This window comes from Rhinichthys klamathensis, unplaced genomic scaffold, assembly GCF_029890125.1.
Source record: "Rhinichthys klamathensis goyatoka isolate OS25496 unplaced genomic scaffold, OSU_Roscu_1.1 h1tg000422l_1, whole genome shotgun sequence".
NCBI classification, from domain to species: Eukaryota; Metazoa; Chordata; class Actinopteri; order Cypriniformes; family Leuciscidae; genus Rhinichthys; species Rhinichthys klamathensis.
Window position 1 is genome coordinate 605621 of NW_026606920.1, and position 20848 is coordinate 626468.

General features: G+C 36.8%; 1 protein-coding gene across 4 annotated transcripts in view; it reads right to left on the minus strand.

Annotated features, from left to right (window-relative positions):
• Positions 1 to 20637, minus strand: part of pde4ca (phosphodiesterase 4C, cAMP-specific a) — a 46522-nt gene extending 25885 nt beyond the window's left edge. Inside the window, exons 1-3 of one of the 4 annotated variants that reach the window (XM_056235473.1) lie at positions 20467 to 20637; positions 20225 to 20295; positions 19664 to 19884 (exon numbers count right to left, since the gene is read on the minus strand). In XM_056235473.1, coding sequence (XP_056091448.1) covers positions 19664 to 19884; positions 20225 to 20266 — 263 coding nt within the window. In that variant the 5' untranslated portion in view covers positions 20267 to 20295; positions 20467 to 20637. Of the gene's footprint in view, positions 1 to 12195; positions 12560 to 17247; positions 17708 to 19663; positions 19885 to 20224; positions 20296 to 20466 lie in introns of those variants that run through there. The other 3 variants (XM_056235479.1, XM_056235474.1, XM_056235476.1) reach the window with 3 other exon arrangements.
• Positions 20638 to 20848: the final 211 nt, after the last annotated feature.

A 20848-nucleotide genomic window follows, 5' to 3' on the forward strand; every position in this document is an offset into this window, starting at 1 on the left:
TCTGCTGGACTCATGTAGGAGAGTCTGTGCCATATTTAAGCTAGACTCTTTGCCCACTGCTGTCCCACGGCTGGAGCTCGCTTTACTCTGAGATCACGCTAAAGAAAGAGGGTGGGACCAAAGAAAGCAGTTCCAGCCTCCTTGAGACGTTAACTCTTTCTTGCTCTGTTTGCAGCTGATTAAAGGTGCTGAGTAATATAATAGTAATAAAAATAAAAATAAACAAAAAAGATAGAAATTAAAATTAAAATAGATTAAAAAAAATTAAATACATTTTCATTGCAAAGTCTTCTATTAGCGAATTATACTCGGAAACTTGCCTACATTAGTTGCAGACGCAGCAACAAAAGGTTCACATCTTAACACTGGTGCTCACGCACTAAGATAATAATAACAATCCAGAAAGATAGATCATCCACAGCTGTTAAAAGTCACAATTGACAATTCTTGTTTTGTTTCTTTATGGAATATTGAAGTATTTATTATAAATGATTTGTCTGTGCTCATCTTTTTTTTATTTATTATTCTTCAAAATAACTTCCCCTTTGACATCTCTCCTCTTCTCTGACAGCGTGTTTACTGGCGTGAGGGCGGCACAACCTGTCACTCATCACAGCAACAGCAAACCACAGTGAACCAAACAATTCCTCAATTCCTGATGGACAAAATCAAGTCCCGAGCCGACCAACATTTTTTTCATGATTGAGAAGCTGTTTCACTCAGATATACGTCACAATAGGGAAGAAAATACTATCGCAACATCCGTTTCAAGCCGACTTTAATCTGGCCTGAATATCAGGTTGAATATTGCATCCAGAAACAAATGTGAATCAAAAACTTTAAAGGCAAGAAAAAAGTCAGGTCTATTTCTTCCCCTCAAGAGAGGATCTGAGCCTAATATAACAATAGAAAAACTGCTACTGCTGCCAAGAATTGAAAGAAACATGCATATCACTTCCTGGGCTGATATTTACATTCTTAAAAGGTAGGGTAGGCAATTTCAGAGAGGCTAGTAGTAGCAAGTTAGCTTTGAAAGCATAAGATCCCACCCTTCCTTTAGAGCGTCTCCAAAGCCACACAGCAGATTCTGCAAAGCGCCACGAGACGGCATTAAATTACCTCATGTCTCAAAGCACATATCATTACAATAATAATGAACGTAAACAACTTAACCCTCTGGGGTCGGCGGTCTCGCCGGCGATACCAGCTCACTCTTTTCCTTATCAGTGCAAAAGAGACTCAAATTACTCTGTTGATTTTGATCTTACATATAAGTGTTGTACATCATTCAATCCTGTTAAGTTTGTATTTTTTTTGTGGAACCTCACAATAAAAACAAAGTGTTGTCCTTTTCGCCTAATAAAGAAAAATAAACATGATGCGCGTTCTGCGTTCTCTCTGTCAGTGAAGTCCATTCTGAAACGCGTCCGAAAAATAAACGGTAACTCTGCAAATACTCAGTCAAACAGTTATACAGGCACACAGGCATGAAGCCTGAATTATCTTCTAAAGTAATTTATATAAAAAACAAATTTTCTCATTTTATGTAATCTGTACGAAAAGAGAGAGATGATAGTCGTTCTCGTCTCAGGTCATTAAAGTTAATTTGACCACGCCCACGGAGCGCGCGCTTTATTCAAACACAAATGCTCTGAGGCGATCCACGCCCACATCAGCTGGATAACCCACCGAAAGAGACTCATATTTACGACGCTGTGAGGAATAATACTATCTTAATAATAATCCTGGAAAAAATTACCTCAGAAGTGCAGGTAGTTTCATTTGGAGGAGCAACAGATCCAGCTGAGGAATAGGTACATTCTTTATTTTCAAGTGCTTTGTTCTAATCGCGATATGAAATAGTGTCTGTAAACAAAAAGACTGTTTGAATATGAATCGCATTTTTGTGTGTGAATGAATGAACAGCTTTTACCTAACTATATTCCAATACTGAGATGAGTAAAAATCGACTGAAATATGTTGAAATAAAATATTTTTGTATAAGCAACGTATTAAACTGCAAATTAACATTTATATGTCCTAATCATAAAAACGATATGTTACATATGAAAGACAAGATGTCGTTTTTACTGTAAAATACTGCCACATCAAATAAGCTTGTTTGCTAAGATGTTATTATAGTGTTTGTTCGATTGAAGGCTATATTCAAACTAATTAATCCGCAACTGTGAAATATGTATGATAAAATGTATACTTTAGTATATACAAAGAAAGATTACATTTGAAATATAGTTAAAATTTTAATTGTTGTTGTAATTGTAACCTTTTTATTAAAATAGCAAAAATATATGTAGGCTACATATAAATAAATCTTAGGTAAATCTTAAAAGCTCAATATAAGCCTCCTCTTTAAATTATTTGTATTGTGTTTTATTAGTGACACATTTGGGATATATTCCCAAACTTTCTGTAAATACAGTATGAGAATTAACTGCACAATTACTAGAAATGTTTACATTTGATATTATACAATTTGCAAGCACAATTTGAAAAATAAATAAATAATTGGAACTGTGAACCAATTTTGTATTATATAGGCCTATATATATATATATATATATATATATATTGTTATTGCATTCTTGTGGCTCAGTGACACACCTGAATGAAAGGCTCATTAGTATGCAGCCCCATTATGCGCTCATTATGCGGGCCCATTGTCTTCTCAGGTGTGAATCACAGCAGGTCACACCCCTGCGCATATTGCCTTTCCAAACAAAAAGTGTCATTTTTAAATTTAAACCAATCTATTGTTTTATGTGAATGATAAGGCAGAATGATTTTCAGATCATTTTGAAGAAAAAACTCTAGGCGACAACATCCATTAGTCAAAAGTCTTGTGGACACATATTTAGTATGTGTTTTGTGGCCTTATTTCAGAAACTTTAAGTTTTAGATTTTTCAATAACCACGCATAAACAATATTCTCTCAAAAATACAAACATGTACATACATGTTGATAACATAGTATGGTAGCCCTGTTTGTGCTAAATAGAGTGTAATTACACCTTTGCCAGTAATTTGTTTATAAGCAACTGAAAAAAGCACAAATGTCAGAGTATGTCAAAACATCTCAAGGACCCCAAAAACACCTTGGACCCCAGAGGGTTAAAGAGCTCTACTTGTACCACCTGACTGCTCCAGGTTCATTTTGGCATTGATCGCCATAGAAATGCATAAATCAAAGTCTGAGGACGTAAACAGCGGTTGTGACATGGCGTGAACGCAGCATAAGCTCGTTGTTTTGGTTCAGGAGGAACTGTAAAATGTGGCTGCTGATCATTTGTGGCGCTTGCTGATTGTATACAACTCTATAGCCTTACGGAACGCGCTGATAATGTCTGCGCGAGCATGTGCGCGGAGGTATGGAAATACATTTGTTGACAGGTAGGTAGGACATCGTATCATTGCATTCAGTCTGAATGTGATTATCGGACAAACATTTTTGGTTCCTGTGACTTTAGAAAACATATGTACACATGTTTTAATATTTAGACCACTTCTATTATTGATTGCTATCAGGATGTGAAGAAAGTTTCAACCAGTATAAGAAAAAGTGTTTATAAAACATATTGCCTACCCTACCTTTAATCTTCATATTCATTCCTGATGGATTAGTTTAGTTGAGATCTTAAGGGACTTCAAGGGGCATCTAACTACTTGAGACCAGCATGTGAGTACTGAAATGTTGTTACTATTGCTACCTCAAACAAAGTGGTTTAACTGGTTCCTCTGTTGTAAAACACTTCTTTGCAGTGACCGCGAAATAAACAAGTGGTATTGAAATCCCGTCCATGGTCTCTCATGGCCCTTTTTCTTTTTCCACTAATGATAACACTCCCAGAATCACCTCAGAAAGGTAGTTTTCAAACAGTATGCAATTATTTAGAGTAGGGGTTCTCAACTACGGCCTTTGAAGTCCACTTTCCTGCAGAGTATAGCTTCAACCCTGATCAAACTAATCTGCCTATTACTTTATAATAATCCTGAAGACCTCGATAAGCATGTTTAACTGTGTTCAGGGTTGGTGCTGAACTCTGCAGGAAAGTGGACTTCAAGGGACAGGGTTAAGAACCACTGATTTAGAGCATCTTTTACTTTCTAAACATATTCATTATTTAAAATGCTAATTGTAGTTTCTCGCTCTAATTATTTCAATATCATTTGCAAACAAATTATATTGTCTGATAAAACAATGAATCCACTCAAACCACTTAAAACTGCCAGGATGTATTTGTTTCTCTATGCTAATGATTTTGACAGCATGAGGGCAGATAAAGATCTTTGGCTAAAACAAATGGCCTTGTTTGGACTATCTACATGTTTAAGTTAAAACAATTTGCTAAGATTTCATAATCATGATTAAAAAAATGATGATGGGCAATACTTAAGCTAAAATTTGGAAAGATTTAGTATTCAAGCAAACTGGAGCATGCATGTTTTAGCACTCAAATATGGAAAACAACAGAAGGCCGTAGATCATCCACAGAACTGTTAATCTGGGATATTTTGTTAGAAAGAGCAGCCAATGGCCAGTTTTGTGTTGATTTAAGATAAAGTTTTAGAAAATACATATTTCATGAGGTTTTTGACTGTTTGGAATCTGCTTTTAAAATATGATATCCAAGGATAAAACTCAAAACTATCCAGTTTAATAAACCCAACAGAGATTCATGACATTGATGCTTTGGCTCTTTAAATGAAATGTTAAATAACTAAACAAAACTGAATGATCAGGTGCTGTGCGTTGATAACATCAGTATCAGGATTTTCTAAGAATTAATGAAATATTTTTCCACAGCGCAATGAATTACCAATTACTGTGACGGATTAATGAATTACTGTACAAGGAATGAAAGTCCCGAGGTCAAGATGATATGTCTAAAGAAAAGTATTATTCTTGGCTCTGCAGCGTAGTGAAAAATTCTCCGGTGCTCACCTCAGTGCTCATTTTTTTATTACTCAGGGTTATAATGTGAGTGTTCAGGCTAAGTCAGAGTCCTGGAAACCTATCAGCTCCAGATAGCAAACAGACCTCAGTATTTATACCTGGCAAATGTCTTGCTGGTACTGGTGCAGAATCCTTTTCCAGTCTTTGTCTCCTAATCTAATGGTATGCACCGAAAAAAATACATGCATTACCTTACAATTTTTGTTTTGTTTTAAATACTAACTTTTAAAATATTTAATTATTTCAAATAAATGCTGTTCTTTTGAACTTTCTAATCACCAAAGAATCCTGAAAAACACATGATTTCCACAAAAATATAAGCAGCACAACTATTTTCAACATTGATAATAATAATAATAACTGTTTCTTGAGCAGCAAATCAGCATATTAGAATGATTTCTGAAGGATTGTGTGACACTGAAGACTTAAGACTGGGCTTTGCCACAGGAATAATTACATTTTAAAACCTATTAAAATAAAAATAAAAAACGGTTATTTTAAATTGTAATCATATCTCACAATATTACTATTTTTAATGTATTTTTGATCAAATAAATGTATTAACTAGTGAGACAAGCTTCGCCCTGCTTTGTACTGACTCTAAACCAAAGCAAAACCAAATGATAATTTCATTAAATTCACCTCTACATTCTCTGCACACCTGAGCTAACCAAATAACTGAACTCTTCTTGCCAGTTTTAAGGGATAGTTCACCCAAAAAGGAAAATTCTGTCATAATTTACTCAGCCTCATGTTGTTCCAAACCTGTATGAGTTTCTTTCTTCTGTTGAACACAAAATAATATATTTTAAAGAATGTTGGTAATCAAACAGTTGACGGTAGCCATTGACTTGCATAGTAGGGAAAAAAATACTATGGAAATCAATGGCTACTGTCTGGTTACCAACATTCTTCAAAATAATTATCTTCTTTAGAGTTCAACAGAAGAAAGAAACTCTGGGACAACATGAGGGTGAGTAAATTATGACAGAATTTTCATTTTTGGGTGAACTATCCTTTTAACAGCATTATCCGTGGGAAAACAAAATGTTTTTTTTGCCAGGACTGAGACTCAGAGGAAGCATGAATCTCCAGCCAGACGTCACAGCAGGCATGAAGCATCACTGTGTTGACGTCACAGGCTTGTCACAATGCTTGGCTAACAGCTGAAAGCGTCGCGACTCGAGACTAAATTCCTGTGATAACATTGTGCTAAGTATCAGAAAAGCATTGCAAAAAAAAGTGAATTCTCCACAAAATGGAACATATATGAAAGAGGTCTGTGAAAAGACCTGCTCTGAAAGCTCTGCTTCTAATTCTCCGGTGAGGATGCCTTCTGAAACAAATACTATATTCTAATAAGCAAGTATTTCAACTGGTCTTGTGCTAAGAAATGTATACATTTCGAGTGTAGATTTGTTATCAGTACTGAAACTTTAATTTGAACTTTGATTTGACTTTGTTACAAGATAGATGTGCAAATGTACCTTCATTCATTCATTATGTGATGCATTGACATTAGACCACTGCATCCCCTGCTGGTGAGACATGAACTACACGTAGCAATCCGGGAAGACCACATTTAGTTTAAACCAGTGGCTTTCAACTGGTTTGGCATGTGACCCCGATGGTGATTAAGCCAGAGGAGCAAAGTTTTAAGAATTTGGCATAATTCCTAAAAATATTTATTTAAAAATGTATATATAATTATTAAATATTGTTAGAATATGACATGAATTGTAAGAAAATGACAAATACTGATGAATAAACAGTAGGGTAAGGCTATAAAATAGCATTTTTTTGTTAATACAATAAAGTTAGTAAGCTGGTATGAGCCACCACAGACATTTAAAAATATACAAAATAACACTAAAGTGGCTTTTTGGGGTTATAGAAACAATAGTTACCATGTAAATAATACGCAATACTAACATGACCTGTTAATGAAATGGGGAAACTGCTCATACCTGCATGCACAAATCCTTCCCAGCTAACAGTTGAAATACGTAATTTATTGGTAGTTTTTGGTAATTCCATGACTTACTAATTGACCATAACTACGGAGTTGCATGCTCATAATTTCTTTTGCGCTTTATTTAATGGAGTGAAATATAGCCTGTGCTGCTGCATTTGCACGTGCAATTGAAGAGTGGTCCTGAGGTGAGAGATTTTTTATTTCATAACATGTTCCGAAAACAACATTAGAATAACGGATCAAAATCTTAGGCAACGCGTTTTTCTCAGGCACTCTTTACTTAAACAGAGTCTGACAGAAGTGTCAACAGCTTTCACGCACAAAATTCACATCAGAAAAATGTAGAATTATGTTTGTTGATGTTTCTTTGACTAAACCGATCCCAGACCACTCAATCATGAGCTCAGCCCACCCTCCCCATCTCTTAAAGGGGTTACAGTACTGCCTAGAGAGTCAAATAGTATTAATAATAATAATAAAATATTTTGATATTTACCATACTACTTATTTATTCATATAGGCCTACCATGGCATATATTTGGTACTCCAAGGTTCTTCAAAGAATCTTATGGTATTAATATGGTACATGTCCTATTACCATAGTATCATATCAAAAAACAAAACAAAAAACAATAGGTCCTCTCACCATCGGGGCTCGGGCCCTAACTAGGGAAATAACATCTAAGCCTTCTATTTAGTTTTAGAGATGTGTTAGACACTTTTCTCTGGTCTGGTAAGTCGGCTAACCAGTTAAACCAGTTGAGCACCAGGCTTGAAGACCAGCTAAGACCACCAAACCAGCTTAGGCTAGTTTAAGATAGAACAGATCACCTTTAAATCTAGAGTATAAACTGCAATGCTGATAGGTCTACAAGCAAAGTATTTCTTCAAACAATCTAATATGTGATTTTTGCAGTAACATAAATTTACCAGTAGATGTCACTAGCCTATAATCCAAGAGCACTGTAACACTAACCGAAAAACAGCAAGGTATAAAAAACTGGCCTGACAGCTTCTATTAGATTGCTGGTTTTTAATGGAGAAAGGGCAGACGGGTTGGCAGGGTTTCCGGCATTAGTGAGAAAGGCTGACAGATCAATGAGTGGTGGGAGTCATTGGGGAAAGCAGCCATGCTGAAAATATGGAGCAGAACAGTGACGCACAGCGACTCCAGTCACAGCATCAGTGCCTATTGACTATTCTGAGCTCTGAGGTTTTATTTTTGGGACTGCTGGTTACTGACACTGTTGTCCTATGATTGGTTCACCTTACTTGACTTTCTCTTTCGACAGTTTCTACTCTAATATGTGATGGGATGTCTAAGTTATGGGCTGAACCAGTAAAATTAAGAAGCTGCAACCACCACTACTTTAGAAAAAGTCTCACAAAAAAATGTAATGCAAACTCAATATTATTAGTCATTCTGAATTTTAGCTCAGTTTAGCATTATCAGGCAGTGACATTCTTCTTAGGGGCCACAAAGAATGTGTTTTGTGCATTCCCTGTAGAAATTCATGTACTTGTGCACTATTCAATGCAGTTTTGTAGTATAAATGAGGAGATTCCCCTTTCCATGTAAAAGCGCGTTGAAAAGCGCTATATAAATGTAATTAATTATTATTATTATTATAAATAGTGTGAGTATTCCAAAAAGAAAAAGTGCACTTTAAATGCCCGGATGATGCACCGAAAAAATGAAGTGTGGAATGTTGGACACTTCGTGCACTCAACTGTCACAGCTTTAATTATGTTAACATAACACAGCTTTAGTCCTGAGGGGACTATCAGATTGAATGACAAAATAATCACATAAAATTCATCCACAACACACAGTGCACAGTGCATAGTGTGTCATTTGGGACAACTATAGTTTTTCCCTCCTATGTAAACATGTGCATGCGGACATGTTTGACCACTGACTCGCCCCTCGCGTCTTTCGCTGCGCTCAAGTTAAAGGGTTAGTTCACCCAAAAATGAAAATTATGTCATTAATGACTCTCATGTCGTTCCAAGCCCGTAAGACCTCCGTTCATCTTCGGAACACAGTTTAAGATATTTTAGATTTATTCCGAGAGCTTTCTGTCCCTCCATTGAAAATGTATACGTACGATATATTGTCCTTGTCCAGAAAGGAAATAAAGACATCATCAAAGTAGTCCATGTGACATCAGTGGGTTAGTTAGAATTTTTTTAAAGAAGTTTGATTATTAAAAAACGTATCGCTAGCCTTTGATGTTGTTCCATTCTGTCCGGCGTCTCGCATTTTGTGAAAGCCTAAAAGCTTTGTAAAAGCCTAAATTCCATCTGTTCATCACATAAAGCACGCATGTCTCTTCAGAAAAATTTGGACAAAACTGATCAATTTAAATGGATTAGTTTTACAATCTCTTGAATGTTTTGAAGCATCAAAGTGTCAGTTGCGTAGCTGTCAATGGAGGGCCAAAAAGCTCTCAGATTTCACCACAAAGATCTTCATTTGTGTTCTGAAGATGAGCGAAAGTCTTACAGGTTTGGAACGACATGAGGGTGAGTAATTAATGACAGAATATTCATTTCTGTGTGAACTATCCCTTTAAACTAAGTAAAAAAAGAAAATGTCTGAAATGTCGTGAAAATATCTTTTCACACTTAGTCACAGTCCGATTTTGCTTTCATACAAAAGCTCAGTAATCAAGTTAAAGTCCCCGTGAACCGGAAGTTGCAAACGACTTTTCTCCAGTGTTGTGACGTATTTCCGAGAGAAACGGAATACTAAATGAGGCAAAATGGTGGGCGTGGCTTTTTCCCCAACTAGCACCTGATTGGATCTAGAAAAGTAGGTGTTTTCATTCAGCCTGTCTACTGTCAGTTGGAGGGGCGTGATTACGGATGTTAAGAAGATGCCCAAACCGTGAAACCTACGTCATCAGGCAAGGTCCTCCAACGCAGAGGGGAGGGGAAATTTCAGATTTTGATTAAAGATTACGAAGCCAAAAATTTTTTTTGTGTGGATTGACTTGCATGGATGAATTGTTCACCACAAAACGATCAATTTAGGCAAACAAAGTAAGTATGGTCAATTTTGAATTCATGGGGACTTTAATATTTAGTACCTTACTCCATTTTCTGTTTTTGCTCCGCCAACAAAAACAGCTCCAAATGAAAGCACAGCAGAGCCGTTTCTCGTCAAGCAGCACTCAGTCATCGCACTCAGTCCTAAGTGTTTTAAATGAATCGGTTGAAATAATGATTCAATGACAGCCACCTGCCTCGGAACTGGCATAACAAGGTAACTGATGTAATCCGCACAAAGAGTCGCTGAAAAGTCTGTCCTGAAGTAATTGTTGTACAAGTTAAATAATTTAATTATTGTAGTGTTTTCAACGACCGCATATTCAAGTGTTTTGTTTAACAAAAAAAAAAAGATTCCTTCTATATATTATACCACCTGCTATCACCAGGTGGATGTGTGTAGCTCTTAGTTGATGGTCTACAACACTGCATGTAGTACACAACTAAGAAATGATCAGGTAAATGCTCTGTTTTGATGTTGATGCTCTACAACACTGCTTGCCCTGCTTTAAATGGTTATTGTGGTGAGACACATCTAGGAAACAAATCGCAGCTTTGTCTGAGTCACATGGAGAGTAAGAGTGTTGTCTCTGAGTGAAAAGCCTCTTGTGAACAGTGAAACATTGTGATATGCTGTGCGGAGTTGTGACAGGTCCTTTAGATAGCCATAGATTGAAGAGTGGCAATGTTTCAAAGAGGCTCAAACGAATCTACTTTACAAGAGATAAATTCAGTTCAGACTTACCAATAAAATCACTGCAAATATATAGCGGCTGTGATCACTGGTGTCTTGATTGTAATCTTTATCTAGGGATGAACAATATCTCAAATTGACAATAAACGTGACTTATTAATGTTATTGATTAAAGTGTGATTAGTAAAATAGGCCAATATATTGAGCCAAATGATCATGATCACATAATATTTTAAAATTTTAATTTCAGTATCACATGATCCTTCAGAAACTATTCTAATATACAGATTTGGTGCTCACAAACATTTCTTATTATCAATGTTGAAAACAGTTGTCCTGCTTAATATTTTTGTGGTAAAAATGTGAAAAAAAATAAAATAAATCATGATCCTTTGATAAATAGAAAGTAATGTAAAAGTCTTCACTGACACTTTTGATCAATTGAATGCATCCTTGCTAAATATAAGCATTCATTTCTTTCTATCAAAAAAAAAAAAAGAAATCTTACTGACCCCATACTTTTGAATGGTAACTTTCTTAAGTCTGTTTGAAGAACGCTTAATCAATGTAGATTGATATCTACTACTGGCCAACATATCTATTATCAGCTTCAAAACATAAAAAATTGCTGATAACGCTCAAAATTTCCAAATCGGTGCATCCCTAATTGATTTGAAATGATCAAATTAAGTTCAGTTCAGGGAAACTATCAAGTACCTCTGTCATAGTATTCTCCAAAGAACAGAAAATGTCTCAGCATTCATCAAAATGTATGCGTGTTTGAATGTGATCGTTTGAAACAATGCAAACTCGACCACATATAGAGTACAAGAGCATAATTCACCCATCATTACATTAGATAATGTCAGGCATGCTGGATAGCACAGAGGTTACTGTGTGCGTAAGGTTGCGATGTGTCTGCCCATCGTGACTCTGCCTGGCTGCCACAGGCGAACATCAACAGACAGTGGCTGAGCCATCGATTCTCTACCTCTACTGGCCTCAGGCTGTCCAGGCCACAGATATAGCAGCAACACAACACATCACATAACAGCCAGCGCTGCTCTCTGCCTGCTTTTACACTGTCATACTACAGCAGCGCTTGCAGAAAAAGAGGGAAATCTAAGTAACTCCAGAGCAGCTCTCTCCACTAGACGGTGCACTCGTCATTTCAGAGTTGATGTTAGTGGTGTCAGAAATCCAGTGGAGATGGGAGCACTGGTTTGCTTCAAGACTTTCTTACACAAGAAAAACCTGTCAGGCCTGCAGCACTGGAAAAACACCATATCCACACAAAGAGCAAATCTCATTCTGCAGTTATTTCAAAATGTTATCAACACAGCAAAAATGATATTTACATAATGTGACAACATGTGCACTTTAGAAGAGTTCAACCAAGGTCATTATATAATCAATGACATTTTAAAATTGAAGCTTAAAAGTGAGTTTAGCATATGACCGACTCAACTGAAGGTGAAGACACCGTCATTGTCATATACATACCCAATGCATGAGTGCCGTCGCGTTGAGTAGTTCATCTGCATTGTCTTCCTGGGAAAACGAAGATCTTTGTTCATTGTGAGAGAGGATTATGTTAGCTTTTGAATACTAAAGTTACAACTTGGGAAAGTGTTTCCAATTTTAGACAGCAAGAGCGTGACAACTAAAAGCAACACCTCAGATGATTTCTTATCTTGATCTCATGTCCACTATGTGCCCAGGGTCTCCATCCGCTGAGAAACATAATGCTGTGACAATCTTGAAGCCATGTGCTGAACAAAAACTCAGCAGAGCGAAAGTGTTTCAGTTGTTTCCCTGAATGTAACACTGATGCCAGTTCAGCTGGGCACTCAAAGTTGACATGAACTTAAATAGGCCACTATATCGCCTGCATAAAGGCCTACCATAGCCTCTACAGTCCGGGTGAAGTCTTAGGAAATCGCAACACTCCTAATTTCGACCTTCTTGATTCACGAAGTCCTTAAAGGTAGAGAATAAGGGGGGAAAAAATTAGCCCAGCAAAAAAAGTATGTTCCTAAACATCAAAAGGTATTTGCTGATATTTCATTAGTTGCATAAAAGTCTGAAAATCTGTGGCTCATAATCCCATCAGATGCTCCATAGAGTGTGCCGTCCCATCCAGCCTCCTGGTGCCATTCTCTGAATCCAAAGCCCTGAAACTAAACTCTGGCCTGAACAACCAGCCTTGATAGATAGAGAGAGAGAGAGAGAGAGAGAGAGAGAGAGAGAGAGAGAGAGAGAGAGAGAGAGAGAGAGAGAGAGAGAGAGAGAGAGAGAGAGAAGAGAGAGAGAGAGAGAGAGAGAGAGAGAGAGAGAGAGACAGAGAGAGAGAGAGAGAGATAGAGAGAGAGATCGAGAGAGAGAGACAGAGAGAGAGAGAGAGAGAGAGAGAGAGAGAGAGACAGAGAGAGATAGAGAGAGAGATCGAGAGATCGAGAGAGAGAGAGAGAGAGAGAGAGAGAGAGAGAGAGAGAGAGAGAGAGAGAGAGAGAAACTCTGCAGCACTGTTGCATGTGTATATAAGGTATTTTTCAGGGGTCGGTTTGTGAGAGATGGAGTGTCCTGAACCTCAACATCTGCAACTTGCTGGTTTACCATCTTCAAGCGCACTAAAAGTAATAGCCTGAGTCCTACACATCACTGGCCTGTTTCCAAATGCAACACTAACTGAACCTTGCCTGCAGCGAAATAATGACACTGTGTCACTAAATCCAATAGATTGAGGGAGCTGGTATGTACACACAGCAGCTCCACATTCTGAACTCAACTTTCAATTTAAAAATTTCTTTTATTCTTTCTTATTTTTGTTGTGTTCGGAATTATGACAGGAAAAATATTTCTAATATAAGTTGAGTAGAATATAAAAAGTTGAAGTGTTATCTTTACATTTACAAACTTGCATGGTCTGTAATAATAGAACAAGATTATTACAAAATGACAACGATGTCAAGGAGTAAGATAAGGAAAAGCTACTCAGCTTTACCCTCTAGTGGACAAAAATATATATAATCTTAGAGCGGTTGACATTTTACTGTAAATTTACTTTATTCGTTTTCCTCTTATATTTTGTCCATAAACCCAAATGATAATTTTTTTTAGTAATTCAGGTGAATGTGGTAATTCATCATGAACTTCAAATACACATATACCTAAAAGCAGAAATGTAAAGTAAATGTATTGTCTTGTTGTGTTGGGCCTCCACACAATAGAAAGAGAATCATTACCATTAATAATATATATATATATTTTAAATAGTTAAATAATCAAAATAGTTTAATACCTAAAAATGTCCTGCAGAGTGACATGCTTTTTTTAACGTCTAAAGCAGTTTTAAGCAACATTTTTCCATACATTTTCTGTATAGCATTGTCACAGTTATGCTCTCTTTAGTTTCATTTTCATGGACTTTTAGTTGTTTCTCTTCAGTTACCTGTTCCCTTTGTTCTAGTTTGTCCCACCAGTCATTTGTTACCATGGACATTAATTACCAGTAATTAGTTAATTGCATGTCTATTTAAGTTCCTCATTTCCTTTCATCATTGTCGGGTATTGTTTGTGTATGGCTCACACCGTTACGTTTGATCTTGTTGCTTTCATTTTGTTTTACTCTTTTAATTTGTTTAATTAAATAAAAAATTATGTATTTAAAAAAAAAAATTATATATATATATATATATATATATATATATATATATATATATAACTGTATTAACAATCTTGAAACATAGTTTATTCATCAACTATCCTACTACAGAAGAGCCTACAGTCATTATAAAAGAAGTGCAGATGAATCAGCAGCCTGTACGTGACAGGGGGAGAGGAGATAGAAAGTTTGGGTTGATCTGTTTATGGGTCAGGCGAGGGTGAGGGAGGATGAGGGCTGCTGCAGGCGCTTGAACTCAGGTTTGTTGATATAGGCCAAACAGTCTTGAGAGGCAGATCAGCACATGACAGCATAACGCTCAAGAACGTCAAGAGCAGTGTGAGCCTTACACACAAGATCTGGATCCAGAACACATCTAGCATCTCTGAAAAGTTGTTAAAGCAGAAGCAGCAACAACAAAGACAAACTCTTGGAATTATGTTTGTCAAAATCCAGGTGGTAAAGAATCAGGGGAAGTTATAGTTCTTCTCTAAAATACCCACATATCAGATTGTGTTAGTTCACTGAAGTCACATGCTTTGTAAGTGCAGCTCCCTAAATATTGAGGGATTCACAGGTCAAAATATTTGCTACGGTGAGATGCACTAATCTAGCGGAGTTAAGAACCAGAAAAGATACATTTAACCACTCAGTGGAAGGACTTCTCAGAGCAAACAGATCTGCTGTTTCTGTTTAAAACACTTTCAAGTTCCTGACACTAAATGTTAAATAAAGTCTTTTGCTCTGATTTGCTTCATCTCTTGCGGACAGTATTCTGACAGAGATATGGCTTGTTTAATCGTTCCTGTTCCTACACCATCCTGCCATAATTCTCCAACAGCCTGTTTCTTTCTTCTCCCAAATCCTTGACACACACACACACACACAAAAGATCTTTTCAGCTTTAAGAGTCACATTTGACCTGTGTGGACTTCCACTGTTCACAGAGCCAAGAGAACTGCTTCAGTGTCCATTAGACGGATGGCAGGTTGACTCTTTCCACTTGAACACGGTGACCTGTGTTTAAACATTTGAGCTGAAACTGTTCTCTGGCCGATTTATTCTCTGATAAACAACTTCTGAGTTCACTTGTGGTCACCTCTTGGCAAAATACTTGATAACTGTAATCAGTTAACAAATATTTGAAGTAATGTCTATTTCATAGTTTTGAAATATAACACCTCCTTTGAGCTCTGCTGATGGTTTCTCAACATTTATTGCATGTGCGTGTATGGCTGGGGATGTTTACAGTGTTGTCAGGCTCTGACTTCCTCAAATCTTGGAAGTTTAACAGACGCAAAAACAACTCAAAACAGAGGCTGTAACATGTCAAAGGCACAGGCGTTAGATATGTATTTTGGCCATGACTTCCAAAAGGGCAGTTTTACGGGTTTATACTGGGTTTTATTGATAGCACTTACATAGTTTGAATCATGTGATTCTTTACTTTTAGTGTGTTTTGAGGACAATAAGAAAGAAAGAAAGAAAGAAAGAAAGAAAGAAAGAAAGAAAGAAAGAAAGAAAGAAAGAAAGAAAGAAAGAAAGAAAGAAAGAAAGAAAGAAAGAAAGAAAGAAAGAAAGAAAGAAAGAAAGAAAGAAAGAAAGAAAGAAAGAAAGAAAGAAAGAAAGAAAGAAAGAAAGAAAGAAAGAAAGAAAGGCATCATCTTTTCTAACATTCACATCTTGTTGAAATGTCTGCTAATTTGCATTAGGTGCAACACACTACTGTTCAAAAACCTGGGGTCAGGAATTGTTTTAAAAGAAACTTTTACTATTAAATTGATCAAAGGTGACAGTAAAGACGATTATAATGCTACAAAATATTTCCTTTTCAAATAAATGCTGTTCTTTTGAACTTTCTATTATATTTCATCAAAGAATCTTGAGTTTCTTTGCAGCAGCACAATTGTTTTTAGCATTGATAATAAGACATGTTCCTTGAGCACCAAATCAGCATATTAGAATGATTTCTGAAGGATCATGTGACACTGACATCATTCCTTTGCCATCAGAGGAATAAATTATATTTTAAACTATAACGGTTATTTTAAATTGTAATACAAACAATATTTTTGATCAAATAAATGACATCTTAATGAGCATAAAGTAACTTCTTTCAAAAACATAAAACAATTTATCAACCCCAATCGTTTGAACAATAGTGGAGAGAAAAAAAAAACTTAAGCCAGAAAAGGCCAATAATTTGCAGAACTTACAAACCACGTTGACAACCTAACAAGTATTATTTGACACAAATGCTGACTTGGGTCTATTAAGGTCCAAAAACTACACTTTACATTTTTTTTGTCAAGTAGCCAAAATAAACTACTACATTTTATAGTATAAAAATATTATAATATAAAAAGGTCACGCTTTGTGCTTCCAGCACTGCAGTCTGCATACATGCACTTATATCTAAAAAATAAAAAATAGGAAAATTATACAACGCAGAACAAAGCCTTTTCTCTCAGAAAGTCAAGTGCTCATAGTTAATTTTACTGCCAGGTTGGACTTTACCAGGCATAAGAGACAAAACCAGAATAACTATGTGCAAAAAAGCACTTCATTCGATCACTGATGAGATAGGCTGACAATAAATACCTCAGGTCAAGACATCTTCCCAAACAAAGACATCTTTTTATGCTTCCACACAGCAGACAAACCACCTCCTTGATTATAGTGATTATAAATTTTAGCTAGAAGTGTTAGCATCAATACAAAATTTGGACGGGGGGCAATGTCTCAAGCAGCCACAAAATTCGCCATGTGATGTGTTGTTACGTAGATGCCTGTGCCACAAGACTCCTGTGTGTGTGTGTGTGTGTGTGTGTGTGAAGCCAAGCCTCCCGGTAAGATGCTAAATAAACGATGCAGAAGAGTTCAGATCCTACCTGGGAGTGTGAGCCAAAGTGAAGCGTCTCTGCAAAGCAATGCTGCGATTCATCATCAGCCTCCGGAAGAGCAGAGGCGAGTTGCGGGGCGAACTCCGAGGAGAGTCCCGCGGAGACATTTTGGGGGAGCCAGTGGGAGAGTTTCCCTTAAGCTTGAGATGCGAGGGTATCTGAGTTCTCTCCTCTTCCGAACTCATGTCACTCATGACAGCAGAGTTACTGTGTCTTCACAACTGGCAGAACGACTGTCTAGTCATGGCATGAGTCGCTCACTCACACTGCTTTCTCAACACAAAAACCACAGTCTACATCTCTCACCCTTCACTAGAGCTGAGAAATCCAGCCTTGCTTCAGAGATCACAGGCACATTAACGTAACCAGCCATCATAGCAATGGAACATCTCCCCTCGTGAACTCGCTTTGTTTACATAACTTGGAAGACTTCCCTCCAACAGACTAAATATGGCAGTGTGATTTACAATGAGAGGACTCCATGATAGAGCTCTCTAAGTGGCCCCACCTCCGCATTAAGACTATTAGTGTGCGAGGTCCAGTGTTTCCTGGTCTATAATGACTTCCTGTTCCAGTCCCCTGGCGTGCTGAAAAGCCAAAGCACAAGCGGCGCAACGCAGAGCTGATCAGGGCGAACAGATTCCCTTCGAGAAATGCGTATGCCTTTCACATGCTCTAGGTTTACCAGGAGAAGTCACATGAAAGCTCTGACTATAAAAAGCAAAGTCAGATAAAGTCAGACAGAGAGCATGGCTCATGTCACGATGGCCCTCTATCACGGGCCCCATGGGCTTTGATTATCAGAGGGGAAGAAGTTCCCTGCCAGATGAGTTGTGTATACGCAAAAAACAATATGCATACAGTGGGCCCCCGAAAAAGGATTTGCATACTTTAGATACACTTCAAAATGTCTTCTGCATTACAAAACAAGACATTGAACCTATTATTAAAACTTTATATTAAAAAATTCTACTTTTTTCCAATATACAAAACAACATACACTGCCATTTAAAAGTTTGGAGTCGGGAATATTTTTTTTATTTAATAATTCTATTCAGCAAGGATTAATTAAATTGCTCAAAAGTGACAGTTAAGGCATTTATAATGTTACACAAGATTTCCAATTCAAATAAATGCTTTTCTTTCTATTGATCAAAGAATCCCAAAATAAAAAATGATTATGGTTTCCACAAAAAATGTGGAATTCCACCAAATCAGCATATTATAATGCTTTCTGAAGGAGTTTGTGTGGGTAATGATGCTGAAAATTCAGCTTTGCCATCACTGGAATAAATTACATTTTAAATAAGCATTATTAAATTAGAAGAGAGTTATTTTGAATTGTAGTAACATGTTACAGTATTACTGTTTGTATTTTTGATCAAATAAATGCAGCCTTAGTGATAGAGATATGATTTTTTTTTTGGTCATATCGCCCAGCGCTGAGCTGTATCAGAAGTTGTTTGCAGTTGTCACTTGGTTTGGTGTTTTGTCTGTGCAATGACATTCAGATTTTTTAAGTGTGACTTGCTGTAAGTGTCCAAAAAAGTTTTTTGCAGCCACTGTATATGTGGGGGAAAATTGAAGTTTTAACCCTTGGTAAGTATTTGGGTAGTCATTAGAGGAGACCTATAGTTCATAGCAACATTTCTTTAAATGATAAAGCAATGAACAATTAACCTAGTGAATAAAGAATATGCTTGTCTTCTTTTGACTTTTTATTATTTTATATCTTAATGATGTCAGCTGCCACTAAAGTTACCTGAAAAGTGATTCTGGCAAATAATTAAAAAAAAATAATCATAATGTGTAACTGCACATTTACTGACTCTGACGGATTATTATTATTATTACTGATTTTTTGTCCTGACTGTTTTCTTGTCAGAGGTAGCATATATTTCTGGTCTTTAGAGAACAGCTCCCTCTGCAGTCTATATAGCCTAATGCAACACGTCTCTGGCTCCGGATACTAAATCAATTAACGAATAACTGATTATAGGGATATGTGGTAATTTAACAACAATTATTACAATACTGATGTAGTTCAGTGAACATTATGTTAAATTACAAGACATTATACCTCATAGTCAAGAAACAACATAGAAACAGTAGGTTATGTGCTTGGCCTCCGTCTAAAGTTGCTGACGTGAAGCCACTATTTTGAAAACAGGTAGGCCTAACGTTACATGACGAAGTTATCGACTAAAATCTGTTTTAGTGTAAAATTCCTCTAACCTTACACTTGATTACAACATACGATAAAAAAAAACAAGATTTTCCTCGTTCTTCTTCACAAACAGTAGGCTACAAAGGACTCGATTGAAATTGAAATCCTTTCGACAAATGATTACAGGTTAAGTTTAAGTGATTCAAAGTGTCTTTATAAAACAAAAGAGCGGCTTACCAGGAACTTTGAAAAGCATCGAAGTCGAGGCCATTGGCGATGCCATTGCCGAGACAGAAGATGGCCTTGCGTGGTGTGATCTCTGAATCTCCCTGAGCCGAGAGCCGGCGGGACAGACGGGGAAGCTGAAGGACCCCTGAAAATGTCCTCTTAACTGTACGGTGACTGGGCATGGGTTTGGAACCGTGCAGAACCTGCTGGTTCACAGTGTCCCATTCTCTCTGAATTAAACAGAACAAGTAAATAATATACACCTACATATTATCTCTCTCCAGAACAGCACAAAAGACAATTGTAATATTGACATAATTACTATCAAGGTAGGTAACAATAATAAACTAATAATAGCCTACTATCTAGGCCTAATGTTAATTTGCCAGACAGTTTGCTTTTTACTTGAATAATATAATGCATAATAATGGAAATATTAGGGTACGCTTTAATTTTGTAGCCTATTATAAATTTGTGATAATCTGCACAGTCACAGTGAATCTACACTTATCTTTTAAGAGTCAAACCAGAGAGGATAACTGTGAGCGCTGATGTACTGATAGGACCTACCTCTGATGTCCAGAAAGACTTCAAAGAAGAACTTCTCTTCATATTGTTGAAAGCAATTGTTGGAGGCACTTCTGAAAATACAGTTTCAGGAATAAAAAAACAACAACAAAACTGGATTTGTTCAAAAAGTAGAAACTCAAATTTTCAGGTTCCTGAAATAAGAAACATGAAGCACCAATCAATAATAAACAAAACAATCATTTAAATAAACAACAGTAAAGTGTGCAACAAATAACACTTACTTCTAAAACTGAGAAGACATGGCAAGATGTATGGTGGTTTTCTTCAAATAATTTTGAAGCATATCTTCAATCCAAGAGTTGCACATTCTGGTCACTTCCAAAAAAAGGTTGTTTACCAATCCTGTGGCAAGTAACCTAAATAGCTCCAAACCAAATTGTTTGTGAGAACACCGTCAGAACACCTGTTTTATCAGTTTGGAAGCCCCTATGAAGACAGCGTCCTGCCACTCTCACTCAGCAGGTTTGCCTGTGCTGACTGCAGAGAAGCTCACGTGCCGTCAAGGACTGTCACACACACCACTGAAAGATGGATGCCTTGATAGAGGAGTAAACGTGCTCCTTCAAATTTGGATTTTAACCTCAAAGTACAAGTTATGATGTA